Source organism: Lissotriton helveticus, chromosome 9 (assembly GCF_964261635.1).
Source record: "Lissotriton helveticus chromosome 9, aLisHel1.1, whole genome shotgun sequence".
NCBI classification, from domain to species: domain Eukaryota; kingdom Metazoa; phylum Chordata; class Amphibia; order Caudata; family Salamandridae; genus Lissotriton; species Lissotriton helveticus.
In genome coordinates, this window is record NC_136070.1 from 1,285,200,868 (window position 1) to 1,285,221,591 (window position 20,724).

Below are 20,724 nucleotides of genomic sequence, written 5' to 3' on the forward strand. Positions count from 1 at the left end.
GTAATCGCCAACCTACCAGACAGGAGTTCCCACCACCAGTACCCTCTCACGCAAGGACACCACGACAACTCTCAACAAACACACAACTAACCCTGGACTCGGAGGGAGGGGGGGGGGGGGGGGGAAACAGGCTGGGAGGGGGCGAGAAGACTTCTGCTGCACAGTCCAGCATGCACTTTCCAGGTAAAGCAACCATGAGTTTATTGCAATACATTTATCTTTCTTTGCAGACCCCAGAGCAGTGAAAAAGACAGAGACGGGCATGCGAAGGACTGGGGTGGAGGGTGAGCCGCCTGCTGAGGAGGGTCCCTTTATCGCTTTGGCCAGGCCCTCTGGACACTTAGTCCTGGAGCTCTAAACTCATGTTATTCAAGGGGCCCGTCCCGAAAATGAAACTATTAATAATAAATGCGAGCTCTACTTAAACTATTCTCTACTGGGCGCCCTGCCTGGACCCGGCAGGGGCGGTGACAAGTTAAGCACAGCGAGCGGGCAGCATCCTTACCTTTGGGCATGTTGTCCTGGAGGAGGTGGGACACAGTCTCCGGCCTCTGCTTCCGCACCACATCCTGGAACCTCTTCAGCAATCCAGGCTGGTCCTGACCCTCGGTCTGAATCTGGACCACAGCCGGGGCCAGGGGGGACGCGGCCAGCTCTGTGTGAAAAGAGAAAAGCACCGGTGAGGTCAGATGTACAGGGAAGGAGCGTCACATGCCTTAAGGAACCCACAACAACCCTCAACAGACGCACAACTAACACTGGAATCAGAAATGCACCGGTGAGGTCAGATATACAGGGATGGCTGCGTCATGTGACCCAAGGACCCCCCCCCCCCCCAACAACCCTCCACAGACACACAACCAACCCCTGACACAGCAACCCTCAACAGACACACGACCAACCCCCTGACACAGCAACCCTCACACACACAACTAACACCCTTACATAGCAACCCTCAGACACACAACCAACCCCCTGACACAGCAACCCTCAACAGACACACAACTAACCCCCGACACAGCAACCCTCAACAGGCACACAAGTAACCCCTGACACAACAACCCTCAACAGACACACAACGAACACTGGACTCAGAAATGCACCGGTGAGGTCAGATGTACAGGGAAGGAGCGCCCCATGCCTCAAGGACCCCACAACAACCCTCAACTAACACTGGACTCAGAAATGCACCGGTGAGGTCAGATATACAGGGAAGGAGCGCCCCATGCCTCAAGGACCCCACAACAACCCTCAACTAACACTGGACTCAGAAATGCACTGGTGAGGTCAGATGTACAGGGAAGGAGCGTCACATGCCTTAAGGACCCCACAACAACCCTCAACAGACGCACAACCAACCCCGGACTCAGAGATGCACCGGTGAGGTCAGATGTACAGGGAAGGAGCGTCACATGCCTTAAGGACCCCACAACAACCCTCAACAGACGCACAACCAACCCCGGACTCAGAAATGCACCGGTGAGGTCAGATGTACAGGAAAGGAGCGCCCCATGCCTTAAGGAACCCACAACAACCCTCAACAGACCCTGCAAGACACAGCTGCACTCAACGGCTCTGTATACAAGCATTGCTAAACAGCAAATGGCCACATTTCAAAATCCAAGCAGGCGGTGAGTCAAGCTGCCGGAGAGGAGCCTTCCTCATTTGAAAGGGATGTGACCCAATGGACAGGATTGCAAGAACAGGTTCCTGCTGAGGGCAGACACGCCCAGAAAGGCCACACCCCAATAACCACATACCTCTCCTCACCGCCTGCATTTCCTGCACGTCTTCCTGCAGCTCCAGGCTGGCCTCGCGGAACACGCTGCTGTTGTCTGGGTTCATCTGTGCTGCCAGGAAGGGGCACTTGGTGCCCGCCTTGGGGCTGGCATTAGCCACAGAGAGGCCCGGTTGCGAATGGGCTCCGCTGGGCAGGGGCGCGGCTCCGGCAGCGCTGCTCTCTGTGGAGACCAACAGAAAGGTTTAGATTTCTCTGAGCAAACTCACAGAGTTTCACAATATTTCATGTGTTCCAGAAACCCAACTCTTGACCAGTGCATTGTATCCATCTGAAAAACATTTCATGTGTACCAACGACGGACAGCTGTACAGATGTTCAGTCCATTCAGCTCACATCCCATGAGACATGCACAGTCTATAGATCTCAAAAACAGAGCTTTACAGGTGCAAGGTTCCTGCTTCTTAAACCCTGTGCTTTATATGTGCAAACTACATGTATCTTTAATACCCAGTAATTACAGATACAAACGGTCAGAATTTAAACAACCCATAATTACAGATGCAAACTTCACGCATCTTAAAAATCGAGTAATTACAGGAGAAAACTTCATGCATCATAAAAACCCAGCGCTTTACAGGTGCAAAGTTCATAACTCTGAAAACCCTGAGCTTTATAGGTGCAGAGTTAATGTTTCTTAAAGCCCAGTGCTCTCCCCAGCCCAGCCCCCCTGGGGAAGTATGGCCCTCTCCCCATCCCAGCCCCCACTGGAAGCAGGGCCATCTCTGTGTATGGTTCCCTGCCTGTCTGCCCGTGTGTTTGCACGGGTGTCCGTAGATTTCTGTGCATGTCTGAGTGATGTACACATGTGCGTATGGAAGCCACGACAGGGCACGCACTTCACACAAGCCACACCTACTGGCTTATCAACGCTGGGGACCCTGGCAGATGTGAAATATCCAGCTTCTCATTAGCAGAACGAGTCTCACAGGTGGCGTATCTGTGTATGTTAAAGGGCAGCCAGGCCGAGTGTTGGCACACGCACCAGGTGGCATCCGTGTAGATGTGGTATCACCTACATGCAGACAGAGGGTGGCAGGGGCCCACCTGTGGCCTGGCACAGAACACGCTCTGGTGTGGGATCACGTACATGCAGACTGAGGGTGGCACAGGTCCACCTGTGGCCTGGTACAGAACACGCTCCGGTGTGGGATCACGTACATGCAGAGTGAGGGTGGCACGGGCCCACCTGTGACCTGGCATAGAACACGCTCCGGTGTGGGATCACGTACATGCATACAGAGGGTGGCGGGGGCCCACCTGTGACCTGGCACAGAACACGCTCCGGTGTGGGATCACATACATGCAGACAGAGGGTGGCGGGGGCCCACCTGTGACCTGGCATAGAACACGCTCCGGTGTGGGATCACGTACATGCAGACAGAGGGTGGCACGGGCCCACCTGTGGCCTGGCACAGAACACTCTCCGGTGTGGGATCACGTACATGCAGACTGAGGGTGGCACGGGCCCACCTGTGACCTGGCATAGAACACGCTCCGGTGTGGGATCACGTACATGCAGACAGAGGGTGGCACGGGCCCACCTGTGACCTGGCATAGAACACGCTCCGGTGTGGGATCACATACATGCAGACTGAGGGTGGCACGGGCCCACCTGTGACCTGGCATAGAACACGCTCCGGTGTGGGATCACGTACATGCAGACAGAGGGTGGCACGGGCCCACCTGTGACCTGGCATAGAACACGCTCCGGTGTGGGATCACGTACATGCAGACAGAGGGTGGCGGGGGCCCACCTGTGGCCTGGCACAGAACACGCTCCGGTGTGGGATCACGTACATGCAGACAGAGGGTGGCGGGGGCCCACCTGTGGCCTGGCATAGAACACGCTCCGGTGTGGGATCACATACATGCAGACTGAGGGTGGCGGGGCCCACCTGTGACCTGGCATAGAACACGCTCCGGTGTGGGATCACGTACATGCAGACTGAGGGTGGCACGGGCCCACCTGTGGCCTGGCATAGAACACGCTCCGGTGTGGGATCACGTACATGCAGACAGAGGGTGGCACGGGCCCACCTGTGGCCTGGCATAGAACACGCTCCGGTGTGGGATCACATACATGCAGACAGAGGGTGGCGGGGCCCACCTGTGACCTGGCATAGAACACGCTCCGGTGTGGGATCACGTACATGCAGACTGAGGGTGGCACGGGCCCACCTGTGGCCTGGCATAGAACACGCTCCAGTGTGGGATCACATACATGCAGACTGAGGGTGGCGGGGACCCACCTGTGACCTGGCATAGAACACGCTCCGGTGTGGGATCACATACATGCAGACAGAGGGTGGCGGGGGCCCACCTGTGACCTGGCATAGAACACGCTCCGGTGTGGGATCACGTACATGCAGACAGAGGGTGGCACGGGCCCACCTGTGACCTGGCATAGAACACGCTCCGGTGTGGGATCACATACATGTAGACTGAGGGTGGCGGGGGCCCACCTGTGACCTGGCATAGAACACGCTCCGGTGTGGGATCACATACATGCAGACAGAGGGTGGCGGGGGCCCACCTGTGACCTGGCATAGAACACGCTCCGGTGTGGGATCACCTACATGCAGACGGAGGGTGGCACGGGCCCACCTGTGACCTGGCATAGAACACGCTCCGGTGTGGGATCACGTACATGCAGACTGAGGGTGGCGGGGCCCACCTGTGACCTGGCATAGAACACGCTCCGGTGTGGGATCACGTACATGCAGACAGAGGGTGGCGGGGGCCCACCTGTGACCTGGCACAGAACACGCTCCGCTGTGGGATCACATACATGCAGACTGAGGGTGGCGGGGGCCACCTGTGACCTGGCACAGAACACTCTCCGGTGTGGGATCACGTACATGCAGACTGAGGGTGGCACGGGCCCACCTGTGGCCTGGCATAGAACACGCTCCGGTATCACATACATGCAGACAGAGGGTGGCGGGGCCCACCTGTGACCTGGCACAGAACACTCTCCGGTGTGGGATCACGTACATGCAGACTGAGGGTGGCACGGGCCCACCTGTGGCCTGGCATAGAACACGCTCCGCTGTGGGATCACATACATGCAGACAGAGGGTGGCGGGGGCCCACCTGTGACCTGGCATAGAACACGCTCCGGTGTGGGATCACATACATGCAGACAGAGGGTGGCACGGGCCTACCTGTGGCCTGGCACAGAACACGCTCCGGTGTGGGATCACGTACATGCAGACAGAGGGTGGAGGGGGCCCACCTGTGGCCTGGCATAGAACACGCTCCGCTGTGGGATCACATACATGCAGACTGAGGGTGGCACGGGCCCACCTGTGGCCTGGCATAGAACACGCTCCGGTGTGGGATCACGTACATGCAGACAGAGGGTGGCACGGGTCCACCTGTGACCTGGCACAGAACACGCTCCGATGTGGGATCACATACATGCAGACAGAGGGTGGCGGGGGCCCACCTGTTGCCTGGCATAGAACACGCTCCGGTGTGGGATCACGTACATGCAGACTGAGGGTGGCACGGGCCCACCTGTGACCTGGCATAGAACACGCTCCGGTGTGGGATCACATACATGCAGACTGAGGGTGGCACGGGTCCACCTGTGACCTGGCACAGAACACGCTCCGGTGTGGGATCACATACATGCAGACAGAGGGTGGCACAGGCCCACCTGTGACCTGGCATAGAACACGCTCCGGTGTGAGATCACCTACATGCAGACAGAGGGTGGCACGGGCCCACCTGTGGCCTGGCACAGAACACGCTCCGGTGTGAGATCACCTACATGCAGACAGAGGGTGGCACGGGCCCACCTGTGGCCTGGCACAGAACACGCTCCGGTGTGGGATCACATACATGCAGACAGAGGGTGGCGGGGGCCCACCTGTGACCTGGCATAGAACATGCTCTGGTGTGGGATCACGTACATGCAGACTGAGGGTGGCACGGGCCCACCTGTGGCCTGGCATAGAACACGCTCCGCTGTGGGATCACATACATGCAGACAGAGGGTGGCGGGGGCCCACCTGTGACCTGGCATAGAACACGCTCCGGTGTGGGATCACGTACATGCAGACAGAGGGTGGCACGGGCCTACCTGTGGCCTGGCACAGAACACGCTCCGGTGTGGGATCACGTACATGCAGACAGAGGGTGGAGGGGGCCCACCTGTGACCTGGCATAGAACACGCTCCGCTGTGGGATCACATACATGCAGACTGAGGGTGGCACGGGCCCACCTGTGGCCTGGCATAGAACACGCTCCGGTGTGGGATCACGTACATGCAGACAGAGGGTGGCACGGGCCCACCTGTGACCTGGCATAGAACACGCTCCGGTGTGGGATCACGTACATGCAGACAGAGGGTGGCGGGGGCCCACCTGTGGCCCGGCACAGAACACGCTCCGGTGTGGGATCACGTACATGCAGACAGAGGGTGGCACGGGCCCACCTGTGGCCCGGCACAGAACACACTCCGGTGTGGGATCACATACATGCAGACAGAGGGTGGCGGGGGCCCACCTGTGGCCTGGCACAGAACACTCTCCGGTGTGGGATCACGTACATGCATACAGAGGGTGGCGGGGGCCCACCTGTGGCCTGGCATAGAACACGCTCCGCTGTGGGATCACATACATGCAGACTGAGGGTGGCACGGGCCCACCTGTGGCCTGGCATAGAACACGCTCCGGTGTGGGATCACGTACATGCAGACTGAGGGTGGCACGGGCCCACCTGTGGCCCGGCACAGAACACGCTCCGGTGTGGGATCACATACATGCATACAGAGGGTGGCGGGGGCCCACCTGTGGCCTGGCATAGAACACGCTCCGGTGTGGGATCACATACATGCAGACAGAGGGTGGCGGGGGCCCACCTGTGGCCTGGCATAGAACACGCTCCGGTGTGGGATCACGTACATGCAGACAGAGGGTGGCACGGGCCCACCTGTGACCTGGCATAGAACACGCTCCGGTGTGGGATCACATACATGCAGACAGAGGGTGGCACGGGCCCACCTGTGACCTGGCATAGAACACGCTCCGGTGTGGGATCACGTACATGCAGACAGAGGGTGGCGGGGGCCCACCTGTGACCTGGCACAGAACACGCTCCGGTGTGGGATCACATACATGCAGACAGAGGGTGGCACGGGCCCACCTGTGACCTGGCACAGAACACGCTCCGGTGTGGGATCACATACATGCAGACAGAGGGTGGCGGGGGCCCACCTGTGACCTGGCATAGAACACGCTCCGGTGTGGGATCACGTACATGCAGACTGAGGGTGGCGGGGGCCCACCTGTGACCTGGCATAGAACACGCTCCGGTGTGGGATCACATACATGCATACAGAGGGTGGCGGGGGCCCACCTGTGACCTGGCATAGAACACGCTCCGGTGTGGGATCACATACATGCAGACAGAGGGTGGCGGGGGCCCACCTGTGACCTGGCATAGAACACGCTCCGGTGTGGGATCACGTACATGCAGACTGAGGGTGGAGGGGGCCCACCTGTGGCCTGGCACAGAACACGCTCCGGTGTGGGATCACATACATGCAGACAGAGGGTGGCGGGGGCCCACCTGTGACCTGGCATAGAACACGCTCCGGTGTGGGATCACGTACATGCAGACAGAGGGTGGCACGGCCCACCTGTGACCTGGCACAGAACACGCTCCGCTGTGGGATCACATACATGCAGACAGAGGGTGGCACGGGCCCACCTGTGACCTGGCATAGAACACGCTCCGGTGTGGGATCACCTACATGCATACAGAGGGTGGCGGGGGCCCACCTGTGACCTGGCACAGAACACGCTCCGGTGTGGGATCACATACATGCAGACAGAGGGTGGCACGGGCCCACCTGTGGCCCGGCACAGAACACGCTCCGGTGTGGGATCACGTACATGCAGACAGAGGGTGGCACGGGCCCACCTGTGACCTGGCATAGAACACGCTCCGGTGTGGGATCACATACATGCAGACTGAGGGTGGCGGGGCCCACCTGTGGCCTGGCACAGAACACGCTCCGGTGTGGGATCACGTACATGCAGACTGAGGGTGGCTCGGGCCCACCTGTGACCTGGCATAGAACACGCTCCGGTGTGGGATCACCTACATGCAGACTGAGGGTGGCACGGGCCCACCTGTGACCTGGCATAGAACATGCTCCGGTGTGGGATCACGTACATGCAGACTGAGGGTGGCACTGGCCCACCTGTGACCTGGCATAGAACACGCTCCGGTGTGGGATCACGTACATGCAGACTGAGGGTGGCACGGGCCCACCTGTGACCTGGCATAGAACATGCTCTGGTGTGGGATCACGTACATGCATACAGAGGGTGGCACGGGCCCACCTGTGGCCTGGTACTGATAACCCTGTGGCGTGGGATCACCCACATATGGACAGAGGGTGGTGGGGGCACACCTGTGACCTGGCATAGAACACTCTCCGGTGTGGGATCACATACATGCAGACTGAGGGTGGCACGGGCCCACCTGTGACCTGGCATAGAACACGCTCCGGTGTGGGATCACCTACATGCAGACTGAGGGTGGCGGGTCCACCAGTGGCCTGGCATAGAACACGCTCCGGTGTGGGATCACATACATGCAGACAGAGGGTGGCACGGGCCCACCTGTGACCTGGCATAGAACACGCTCCGGTGTGGGATCACATACATGCAGACTGAGGGTGGCGGGGCCCACCTGTGGCCTGGCACAGAACACGCTCCGGTGTGGGATCACGTACATGCAGACTGAGGGTGGCACGGGCCCACCTGTGACCTGGCATAGAACACGCTCCGGTGTGGGATCACCTACATGCAGACTGAGGGTGGCACGGGCCCACCTGTGACCTGGCATAGAACATGCTCCGGTGTGGGATCACCTACATGCAGACTGAGGGTGGCACGGGCCCACCTGTGACCTGGCATAGAACATGCTCTGGTGTGGGATCACGTACATGCATACAGAGGGTGGCACGGGCCCACCTGTGGCCTGGTACTGATAACCCTGTGGCGTGGGATCACCCACATATGGACAGAGGGTGGTGGGGGCACACCTGCGGCCTGGCACACTCGTGATCTGCAGATGCCTCACCTCTGACGTGGCAGACATCAGCCTTGCGTGCGGGCTCACCTGTGGGGTGGGGTCTTTGCTGCCAGGTGCACTGCCCATGAGACATGTTTTGAACCAGTGTTTTACCTCTACCCCTTGCCAACAAGACAGCATTCCCCGGTCTCCATCCAGCACTCACCTGGCGGGGGCAAGCTGCTCTGCTTGGCCTCCGTGCCCACAGTGCGGTTCTCCTTGGCCTCCTGGCCATGAGCGGCTGAGGTCCGCAGGGCGCGGGCAGTGATCCCCTCCATCATCACGGGGCAACTCTGGGCATAGGTGAGCAGGGACTGGCCGGCCCTCTGCAGGAAGGACTGGGACACCCGGGACAGAAAGGGGCACCGGCGGGCGAAGGCCTCCATCCTGGGGAGAAAGAGCATGGAGTCAGAGGGGCTTCTAGCAGCACCAGGCATGGCACATTCAACCCCAGCCCCCCAGGCATGGCACATTCAACCCCAGCCCCCCAGGCATGGCACATTCAACCCCACCCTCCCAGGCATGGCACATTCAACCCCAGCCCTGGGGCAGACCCCCCCAGGCATGGCACATTCAACCCCAGCCCTGTGACAGACCCCCCCCAGGCATGGCACATTCAACCCCAGCCCTGGGACAGGCCCCCCCAGGCATGGCACATTCAACCCCAGCCCTGGGACAGGCCCCCCCCAGGCATGGCACATTCAACCCCAGCCCTGGGACAGACCCTCCCAGGCATGGCACATTCAACCCCAGCCCTGGGACAGACCCCCCCCCCCCCAGGCATGGCACATTCAACCCTAGCCCTGGGACAAACCCCCCCCCCCCCAGACATGGCACATTCAACCGTAGCCCTGGGACAGACCCCCCCCCAGGCATGGCACATTCAACCCCAGCCCTGGGACAGACCCCCAGGCATAGCACATTCAACCCCAGGCATGCGACAGACCCCCAGGCATGGCACATTCAACCCCAGCACTGGTACAGACCCTCCCACGCATGGCACATTCAACCCCTGTCGAAAGAGACCCTCCCAGGCATGGCCCATTCAACCCCAGCCCTGGGACAGACCCTCCCAGGCATGGCACACTCAATCCCAGTCCTAAAACAGACCCCCCCCCAGGCATGGCACATTCAACCCCAGCCCTGGGACAGACCCTCCCAGGCATGGCACATTCAACCCCAGCCCTGGGGCAGACCCTCCCAGGCATGGCACATTCAACTCCAGCCCTGGGACAAGCCCTCCCAGGCATGGCACATTCAACCCCAGCCCTGAGACAGACCCTCCCAGGCATGGCACATTCAACCCCAGCCCTGTGACAGACCCCCCCCCAGGCATGGCACATTCAACCCCAGCCCTGGGACAGGCCCCCCCAGGCATGGCACATTCAACCCCAGCCCTGGGACAGGCCCCCCCAGGCATGGCACATTCAACCCCAGTCCTGTGACAGACCGCCAGGCATGGCACATTCAACCCCAGCCCTGGGACAGACCCTCCCAGGCATGGCACATTCAACCTCAGCCCTGGGACAGACCCCCCCCCCCCCCCAGGCATGGCACATTCAACCCTAGCCCTGGGACAGACCCCTCCCCCCCAGGCATGGCGCATTCAACCGTAGCCCTGGGACAGACCCCCCCCCCCCCCAGGCATGGCACATTCAACCCCAGCCCTGGGACAGACCCCCAGGCATGGCACATTCAACCCCAGGCATGCGACAGACCCCCAGGCATGGCACATTCAACCCCAGCACTGGTACAGACCCCCAGGCATGGCACATTCAACCCCAGCCCTGAGCCAGACCCTCCCAGGCATGGCACATTCAACCCCAGCCCTGGAACAGACCCTCCCAGGCATGGCACATTCAACCCCAGCCCTGGACAGACCCTCCCAGGCATGACACATTCAACCCCAGCCCTGGGACAAGCCCTCCCAGGCATGGCACATTCAACCCCAGCCCTGGGACAAGCCCTCCCAGGCATGGCACATTCAACCCCAGCCCTGAGACAGACCCTCCCAGGCATGGCACATTCAACCCCAGCCCTGGAACAGACCCTCCCAGGCATGACACATTCAACCCCAGCCCTGGGACAAGCCCTCACAGGCATGGCACATTCAACCCCAGCCCTGAGACAGACCCTCCCAGGCATGGCACATTCAACCCCAGCCCTGGAACAGACCCTCCCAGGCATGACACATTCAACCCCAGCCCTGGGACAAGCCCTCACAGGCATGGCACATTCAACCCCAGCCCTGAGACAGACCCTCCCAGGCATGGCACATTCAACCCCAGCCCTGAGACAGACCCTCCAAGGCATGGCACATTCAACCCCAGCCCTGAGACAGACCCTCCAAGGCATGGCACATTCAACCCCAGCCCTGAGACAGACCCTCCCAGGCATGGCACATTCAACCCCAGCCCTGGAACAGACCCTCCCAGGCATGACACATTCAACCCCAGCCCTGGGACAAGCCCTCACAGGCATGGCACATTCAACCCCAGCCCTGAGACAGACCCTCCCAGGCATGGCACATTCAACCCCAGCCCTGAGACAGACCCTCCAAGGCATGGCACATTCAACCCCAGCCCTGAGACAGACCCTCCAAGGCATGGCACATTCAACCCCAGCCCTGAGACAGACCCTCCCAGGCATGGCACATTCAACCCCAGCCCTGGAACAGACCCTCCCAGGCATGGCACATTCAACCCCAGCCCTGAGACAGACCCTCCAAGGCATGGCACATTCAACCCAAGCCCTGAGACAGACCCTCCAAGGCATGGCACATTCAACCCCAGCCCTGAGACAGACCCTCCAAGGCATGGCACATTCAACCCCAGCCCTGAGACAGACCCTCCAAGGCATGGCACATTCAACCCCAGCCCTGAGACAGACCCTCCCAGGCATGGCACATTCAACCCCAGCCCTGAGACAGACCCTCCAAGGCATGGCACATTCAACCCCAGCCCTGAGACAGACCCTCCAAGGCATGGCACATTCAACCCCAGCCCTGAGACAGACCCTCCCAGGCATGGCACATTCAACCCCAGCCCTGGAACAGACCCTCCCAGGCATGGCACATTCAACCCCAGCCCTGGGACAAGCCCTCCCAGGCATGGCACATTCAACCCCAGCCCTGGACAGACCCTCCCAGGCATGGCACATTCAACCCCAGCCCTGGGACAGACCCCCAGGCATGGCACATTCAACCCCAGCCCTGGGACAGACCCTCCCAGGCATGGCACATTCAACCTCAGCCCTGGGACAGATCCCCCCCCCCCAGGCATGGCACATTCAACCCCAGCCCTGGGACAGACCCTCCCAGGCATGGCACATTCAACCCCAGCCCTGAGACAGACCCTCCCAGGCATGGCACATCCAACCCCAGCCCTGTGACAGGCCTTCCCAGGCATGGCACATTCAACCCCAGCCCTGGGACAAGCCCTCCCAGGCATGGCACATTCAACCCCAGCCCTGGACAGACCCTCCCAGGCATGGCACATTCAACCCCAGGCATGCGACAGACCCTCCCAGGCATGGCACATTCAACCCTAGCCCTGGGACAGACCCTCCCAGGCATGGCACATTCAACCCCAGCCCTGAGACAGACCCTCCCAGGCATGGCACATTCAACCCCAGCCCTGGGACAGACCCTCCCAGGCATGGCACATTCAACCCCAGCCCTGAGACAGACCCTCCCAGGCATGGCACATTCAACCCCAGCCCTGGGACAAGCCCTCCCAGGCATGGCACATTCAACCCCAGCCCTGGACAGACCCTCCCAGGCATGGCACATTCAACCCCAGCCCTGGGACAGACCCTCCCAGGCATGGCACATTCAACCCCAGCCCTGGACAGACCCTCCCAGGCATGGCACATTCAACCCCAGGCATGCGACAGACCCTCCCAGGCATGGCACATTCAACCCCAGCCCTGGGACAGACCCTCCCAGGCATGGCACATTCAACCCCAGCCCTGGACAGACCCTCCCAGGCATGGCACATTCAACCCCAGGCATGCGACAGGCCCTCCCAGGCATGGCACATTCAACGTCCACAGCGATACAAAAGGGGATGATGGACGGAGCCTTTGAGCAAATCAAACACTCACCCCCAGTCAACTGATCTGGGTTTAATCCATCACCGTTCTTTAGTTCACTCAGCCACCCAAGTTCAGACTGGAAAGGCATGGTGAGCAAAAAAACGATGGATTTAGGCCCAGATCTCTATACTGGGGTGAATGTATGACATTGTTCTGCATTCTGTCCATCAACTGTTGTTTTTACATTCAACGTCCAGCAGCCTTACCCATGCCCAACCACCAGCACCCTCACATGCCACACACAATTTACAACCTTAAATATAAAATGCCCTGGCTGTTGGGCACAGATAAGGGAGTGTGGCACGCATAAGGGTACTAGTTTTTATACATTGGTAAAGGTGTGGGACAGCGCCAGGAAACCCATGGTGTCAGCGCGCTTTATAAATTCCCCTTACAATACAATACAATGTCTGAGGCAGAGGTAAGGGTGTGTGGCACACTTGAGGGTGCGGGTTATGTATGGGTAACAGTGTGTAACACATGTGAAGGTACTCGTAAGGGTGTGTGGTACACACGAGGGTGCTGGTTGTTAGGCGTGGGTAAGGATGTGTGCACGTGTGAGGGTGCTGGTTGTTAGGTGTGGGTAAGGATGTGTGCACATGTGAGGGTGCTGGTTGTTAGGCGTGGGTAAGGGTGCACGGACCACGTTCGGTGGCGTCAGCACTTTTCATTTACAAAAGTTTTGAGAAACACAAGCAAATTAACATGAATGCAGATTTACTCAGTCAAGCTAGAAAGTCCAATTGTTTCGTTATGATATCTGTTCTTCATTTATTTGGTCTTAATTCAGAGCCAGGCACTGCCCCGTGACAGACACCCCCGGTGACAGGCACCCCCTGTGCCGGTGACAGGCACTCCTCATGCAAGTGACAGGCACTCCCGGTGCCAGTGACAGGCACCCCCTGTGCCAGTGACAGGCACCCCTCATGCAAGCGACAGACACTCCTCCCACCACCCGCAGCAGACACCACTCCCGATCACCTGCATATGGCCACGATCATCTTGAACTGCGACAGACACCCAGAGCTGGTCTGGGTCAGGTCTTCAGCACCCACCAAGCCACACCCTCAATTGTGTTGACCAATCAACACGCCCTCCAGTGCCAGACACCTTCGTCAGTGCTAAACTAGCACCTCCCACAGCACTAACAGACACCCAGTATCCCACCCACGACAAGGAACCAGCACCCTCACCCGAGCTGGGCCTCATAAATGCAAAACAACCAGCCCCCACGAGTGCTGAACCCCTCAGTGCCCCCCTGTGTCAGACACCCTCAATAGGGCAGCCAGCGCCCTCACCTATGTCAGACCCTTCAATATCCAGGCTTTGCCAGACCCCCTGACCTCTATCAGACACCCAGCACCCTCATTTGTGCCAGAGACGCAGACCCTCTCCTTTCTCCGACTGCTTGGCCTCCGTCAGCCACCGAGCATGAAGGCCAGTGTCAGACACAGAGCGCCTATGCCTCCTGGCCTCACTATGCCAGCCTCGTCCCCGTGCCCTCCCCTGTACCAGACACCCTCAGTAGGGCACCCAGCGCCCTCACCTATGCCAGACCCTTCAATATCCAGGCTTTGCCAGACACCCTGACCTCCATCAGACACCCAGCGCCCTCACCTATGTCAGACCCCTGAATATCCAGGCTTTGCCAGGCACCGTGCCCTCTATCAGACACCCAACGCCCTCACCTATGCCAGACCCCTCAATATCCAGGCTTTGCCAGACCCCCAGCGCCCTCAACTATGCCAGACCCCTCAATAGCCAGGCTTTGCCAGACACCCTCTATCAGACACCCAGCGCCCTCACCTATGCCAGACCCCTCAATATCCAGGCTCTGCCAGACACCCTGCCCTCCATCAGACACCCAGGGCTCTCATTTGTGCCAGAGACGCAGACCCTCTCCTTTCTCCGACTGCTTGGCCTCCGTCAGCCATCAAGCATGAAGGCCAGTGTCAGACACAGAGCGCCTATGCCTCCTGGCCTCACTATGCCAGCCTCGTCCCCGTGCCCTCCCCAGTGCCAGACACCCAGCAGCCCTCCCATGTCAGATCGTCTCGTTTCTCATCTGTGAACGGCGTCCAACACCCCACGTCTCAGACTCCCAGTTCCGTTACAAGGGTCAGACACCTCACATGTGCAAGAAATGCAGCACCCCGACCTCTGCCTGCCCCCCCCCTCCCCTCACGAGCGGCAGGCAGACTATCCGTGCCAGGCACCCAAAGGTGCCAACAGTGTCCTGACAGACCTGCCAGTGTCACCCCTAATGCTAGACATCAACCGGGGTCAGATACCCAGCAACCCATAATGTGTCAGACACTCATCAGTGCCAGATGTGTAAGCCTCCCGAGGCGCATCCCTCATTACCCTGGCCGTGCCAGGCACCTTGAGCTGTCAGACACCCCGAGCTGTGTCAGACACCCCGAGCTGTGTCAGACACCCCGAGCTGTGTCAGACACCCCGAGCTGTGTCAGACACCCCGAGCTGTGTCAGACACCCCGAGCTGTGTCAGACACCCCGAGCTGTGTCAGACACCCCGAGCTGTGTCAGACACCCTGAGCTGTGTCAGACACCCCGAGCTGTGTCAGACACCCCGAGCTGTGTCAGACACCCCGAGCTGTGTCAGACACCCCGAGCTGTGTCAGACACCCTGAGCTGTGTCAGACACCCCGAGCTGTGTCAGACACCCTGAGCTGTGTCAGACACCCCGAGCTGTGTCAGACACCCCGAGCTGTGTCAGACACCCCGAGCTGTGTCAGACACCCCGAGCTGTGTCAGACACCCTGAGCTGTGTCAGACACCCTGAGCTGTGTCAGACACCCCGAGCTGTGTCAGACACCCCGAGCTGTGTCAGACACCCCGAGCTGTGTCAGACACCCTGAGCTGTGTCAGATACCCTGAGCTGTCAGACACCCCTACCTGTGTCAGACACCCTGAGCTGTGTCAGGCACCTTGAGCTGCCAGACACCCTCGCCTGTGTGACCTCTCACATTTGTCAGACACCTACACCCGTTGCCAGTGACCCAGAACCCTCCAGCGTCAGCTCCCCCGGAATTCTGCCCATGCCAAGCACCGCCACCTGTGCCAGACACCTTCACGTGTGCCATTCACCCAAAGCCCCTCCAGGGTCAGAGCGCTCAGTATCCTGCCCATACGAGAAGCCCCCACCTGTGTCAGACACCTACACCTGCGTTACACACGGGTTAGATACCTACACCTGTGCCAATGATCCATGACCCCTCCAGGGTCAGATCTCAGTATCCTTCTCATGGCGGGCACCCCACCTGCGCCAGACACCCCAACCTGCGCCAGACTTCTGCACATGTTGGCAGTGATCGAGAATCCCTCCAGGGTCAGATCCTTCAGTCTCCTGCCCTTGCCGGGCACCCCCACCAGGGACACACCCCCCACCCAGGTCAGACACCCTCACATGTGCCAGTGATCCAGGGTCCGACACCTACCTACACCTGTGTCAACAGTCCAGTACCCCACCCGGGTCAGACACCTGTGCCAGGGCCCCCTCAGGGTCACCCCCCTCCCGCGTCAGACACCTCAGTATGTCAGACCCCCCATCCCCCCCTCCCCTCTCATGGTCACCCTCTCACCTGTGCAGCTGTGCTCTGGGGCAGTCTATTGATGGTGACGGTGGGGCGGACAGATGTTGATGCTGCTGGTGACGGCGGGGCCGGGGCGGCGTCAAGTCCCGTCTGCTGGAACCGGAAGCACCGGAGGACGAAGCCGTTCACTGACCCTGTGCGTCCGCGGCGCGACTGACCCCGGGGCGCCCGCTTCCGCTCTACCAGCCAACCAGCGACACGCCCCTGCGCGGCCATTGGCCTGATCCCTTCCGCGAGCCAGCTCGAGCCCGGTGATTGGACGCCACTTCAGAGTTACGCAAGCCCCCGCGATCCTATTGGCCCGAGTCCCAGACTCCCTAAACCAGCGCTGGTATCTGTCCAAGTCCCACACAAAGCCCGCCCCCTCTTTCCATTGGTCCGATTATCACGTCACTCTTCCCCCATGTTGATTTAATGTCAAATCTACGCGAAACCCGCCCAGGCATGTCAATCAACCGATCCGCACGGCAGGGATAGGTTACCTTTGCTGCTTTCCGCCCTCTGCGATGACGTCACAACTCCCCCAACTAAAGAAAACCCAATCCATGGTGACCATGCCGATGATGGGCGGGGCTAAGAGACGTCAGTGTATGACGTACGATGACAATGATGACCCGCGAGCGCTCCTCAGGGTGTTGCAGTCCGCGGTGTCTCCTGCTCGGGTGACAGCGGGACCTTCACAAACATAGAAGTAGGACTACGATCCCACACGGACCAATTTATTTATTTATTTATTAATTAAATTAATTAATTTATTTATTTATGCGTTTTTATATAGCGCGGACTTTACCCGAAGGCGTCAGAGCGCTTCACAAAAGGAACAGAAAATTACAAGTGAACAAATTACAAAAGCAGACGATAAGTTACATGAGGTAAATGTGACAATTGTGAGCAAACAAAATACATGAGGTAGCAAAGGTGCATTACAGGAGGAAAAAGTGACATGTGCAGGTTACAAAAGCGTACAAAGTACAAGTAGAGGAATAATACTGCAATAAGTGGAGGACACTCAAACACAAGAACAAATGTTACATTTCAAATGCGACCAACTAGACAACACGGGTATAGATACATGTATATATTTTTCATTTTTTTATTTATTGCAATTTTATATAATGCAAACATTACCCGAAGGTGTCAGAGCGCTTTACAAAAGAACCAGGTAAGTTACATAAGGACTTTGGATGATAGGAGTTACATAGTGTGGTGTCCTGGTGTGGGCCCTTACAGAGAGACACAGGACACGTGTTGTAATAGTGGTGGCAGTACGTAACCTGACCACGCCCAGCTCCCCTGGGCCTTTTATTGGCAGCCTTGCGTGTCCACGCTCACGTTTGGACCAAACCAGGTCCGTCTGCGCTATGGGGGTTTTTACCAGCACAATAGTGGGGAGGGGGCGTGTGCTGCAGTGGTACACCCCACTGACAGCAACACTACATTCTTCCTTTACCTAAGGGTAGGACAAAAAGAGAAACATAGTGGGATACACATGAACTCTGTTGGACAGCGGAGGCGCTGTGACAGTCTGGATCAGCAAAAGTTAATAAAGTCCAACTGGAATAGTCTCTGAGGCAGTCTCTGAGTTATTCTAACAAAACGTGACAACTGGATATAACTTGGAACAGTCTTACTTGTATTCTCGGCGGGGTCAGCCATCAGGAAATTCTCATCGCCAGCACTGGGCCACAAAGTCTCGGTACCTTTGGGAAGGCTTGGGGTATGGGCGTAGGCTATATCTCGCTTGGCTGCGATCTCCTCCCGTCGCTGTGGGGGTCTCTCCGGCTTCCTCCGGCTCTGCGGCGCTGGGCCCATCCGTGGATCTCTCTGGGCTGACGTCTCTGTCGTCCTGTTCCGGATCTTCTCTACTTTCTGGCACTTGCTTAAAGAATGAAACATTTCTTGTGACCACTTCTCCATTCCTGATCGCAGTGATCATGGTTCCATTCACCTCGGTTACTTTCCAGGGATCTAGTTCAAACGGCAAACGGAACTTTCCGCCTGGATGGCGGTCTCTTACAAGAACAGCGTCTCCGATTTGAATGGGGCTGTCTGCAGCCCTCCGTCTTCGGGACGCTGCCTGGTTGTTTTTCATGCGGTGTTCCATGGATCGGTTACTGGGTTTTGGGGCTAACTCCCACGTGGGGTGGTGTGGGATGGTGTCAGCAACAGCTCGGTTGAAAGAGAGTCTGTTCGGGACAATGCCAGTGGTGCAGTGTGGGGTCTGGCGATATTCGCGGAGGAACTGGTAGATGGCCATCTCCAGACAGTGACCGTCTGCGACTGCAATCTGGATTGTTTTATTCAGAGTTCTCATCAGCCGTTCGACTTCCCCATTGGCTTGTGGCCATCTCGGAGTTATTCGTTTGTGTTTGACTCCATGGCTCTGCAGGTAGTCTGTGAATTCACTGCCGTTGAATGGGGGTCCATTGTCTGTGCGGACTTCCTTCATAATCCCGTGGGTGGCAATGATTTTTTCGAATTTTGGTATCACTTCCACTGCCGCCGTTGATGTTACAATTTCTACCTCTGGGTAGCGGGAGTAGTCGTCCACTACAACTAGCATGTACTTGCCTCCTGGGAGGCTGCCAAAGTCCGCGCTCACTTGAATCCACGGGGATGTCTGTCCTTCTTCGGTGATGATCGGTGCCGGGGGGTTTGGTAGACTCGTGGCCAGGCACACTGGACAACTATGAACTATGTCTTCAACGGCTTTGTCGAGTCCCGGGAACCATAACTTACTTCGGAGCCTGTTTTTTGACTTGACAATTCCTTGGTGTGACCCGTGGGCTAACAAAGCCGCTTGCTGGGCGAGGCTGCTGGGCAGCACCAGGCGTGGGCCTCTCAGTAGACATCCTTCGCCTGAGACGGAGAGTTCATGTTTGACCTGATGCAGGGCTTTTAGGACCGCTTGGGCGTCCGGAGTGCGAAACGATGCCGGGCTTTGTAGTGCTTTCCAGTCACCGGATTGTATGGCTTGGATGGCAATCTGGAGGCAATCATCATCCTTTGTGGCTCTCGTTACATCTTCGAGGGACATCGGACGCGGTCTCGACCGTTCCACGATTAGGCGGACGTATTCCTCTGTGGCTGTTGCTTCAGCGGCTTCAGCGTCAGTGACCGGCCGTGCGTGTCTTGACAGGTAATCAGCTGGGTTCCTCGTGCCTGGCTGGTATTCCACCGTGAACTGGTACTCTTGCAACTGCAGTACCCACTTTTCAATCCTTGGAGGTGGGCGAGAAGATGAGCCTTGGAAGAGTGGTATGAGGGGCTTATGATCCGTGATCACGGAGAACGGATGGCCGTAGAGGTAGACGTGGAAATGGCGGCACCCCCATAATATGGCAATCGCTTCTCGTTCGATTTGCGAATACCGTTGTTCGGTCGGGGTCAGTGTGTGGCTGGCGTATGCTACAGGTGCCCACTCTCCGCATGCTTGACGTTGCGATAGTACGGCTCCCAGGCCAGTGGGACTGGCATCCACAAGCAGTTGCGATTCGCATTGCGGGTTGAAGTATGCTAGCGTCGTGTCAGCCGACAGGGCTGCTTTTGTTTTCACAAACGACTCTTGCTGGTCTGGGCCCCACTTCCATGTGGCAGTCGTCTTTGTCAGATCTCGGAGTGGGCCGGTTAGGTCTGAGAGATCCTTGATGAAACGTCCGCAGTACGTCACCATGCCTAGGAAGCTGCGGACGGCCGTTACAGAAATGGGGGCTGGTGCGTCGTGAATGTCCCTGACTTTGTCCGGATCGGGGCCAACTCCTTGGTCGGAGAACTTGTATCCGAAAAAGCTGATGTCCTTGCGTAGGAACTCGCATTTGTCCTTGTGGAGGGTCAGTCCTTTCTCTATGAGCCGATCAAACACTGCTTGGAGGCGTGTAACATGTTCATCCAGCGTCGTGGCATGCACAAGGATGTCGTCGCTCACATTGAGCACACCGTCCAGGCCGTGGAGGACGTTGTGAATGATGTTTTGAAACACCTCTGCTGCGCTTGAGATCCCGAAATTCAACCTCTTATATCTCCACAGGCCAGCGTGGGTGGAGAAAGTCGTTATTGGGCGTGAGTCCGGGTGGAGAGGGATCTGATGGTACCCTGACCGCAGGTCCATCTTGGAGAACCAT

The 20,724-nt window shown here is 58.4% G+C and overlaps 1 protein-coding gene across 3 annotated transcripts in view; it reads right to left on the minus strand.

Moving 5' to 3' along the window:
* Nucleotides 1-16,793, minus strand: part of ALAS1 (5'-aminolevulinate synthase 1) — a 43,793-nt gene extending 27,000 nt beyond the window's left edge. The window contains exons 1-4 of one of the 3 annotated variants that reach the window (XM_078661883.1): nt 16,584-16,793; nt 9,061-9,281; nt 1,761-1,961; nt 506-655 (exon numbers count right to left, since the gene is read on the minus strand). In XM_078661883.1, coding sequence (XP_078518009.1) covers nt 506-655; nt 1,761-1,961; nt 9,061-9,280 — 571 coding nt within the window. In that variant the 5' untranslated portion in view covers nt 9,281; nt 16,584-16,793. Of the gene's footprint in view, nt 1-505; nt 656-1,760; nt 1,962-9,060; nt 9,282-13,970; nt 14,096-16,583 lie in introns of those variants that run through there. The other 2 variants (XM_078661885.1, XM_078661884.1) reach the window with 2 other exon arrangements.
* Nucleotides 16,794-20,724: the final 3,931 nt, after the last annotated feature.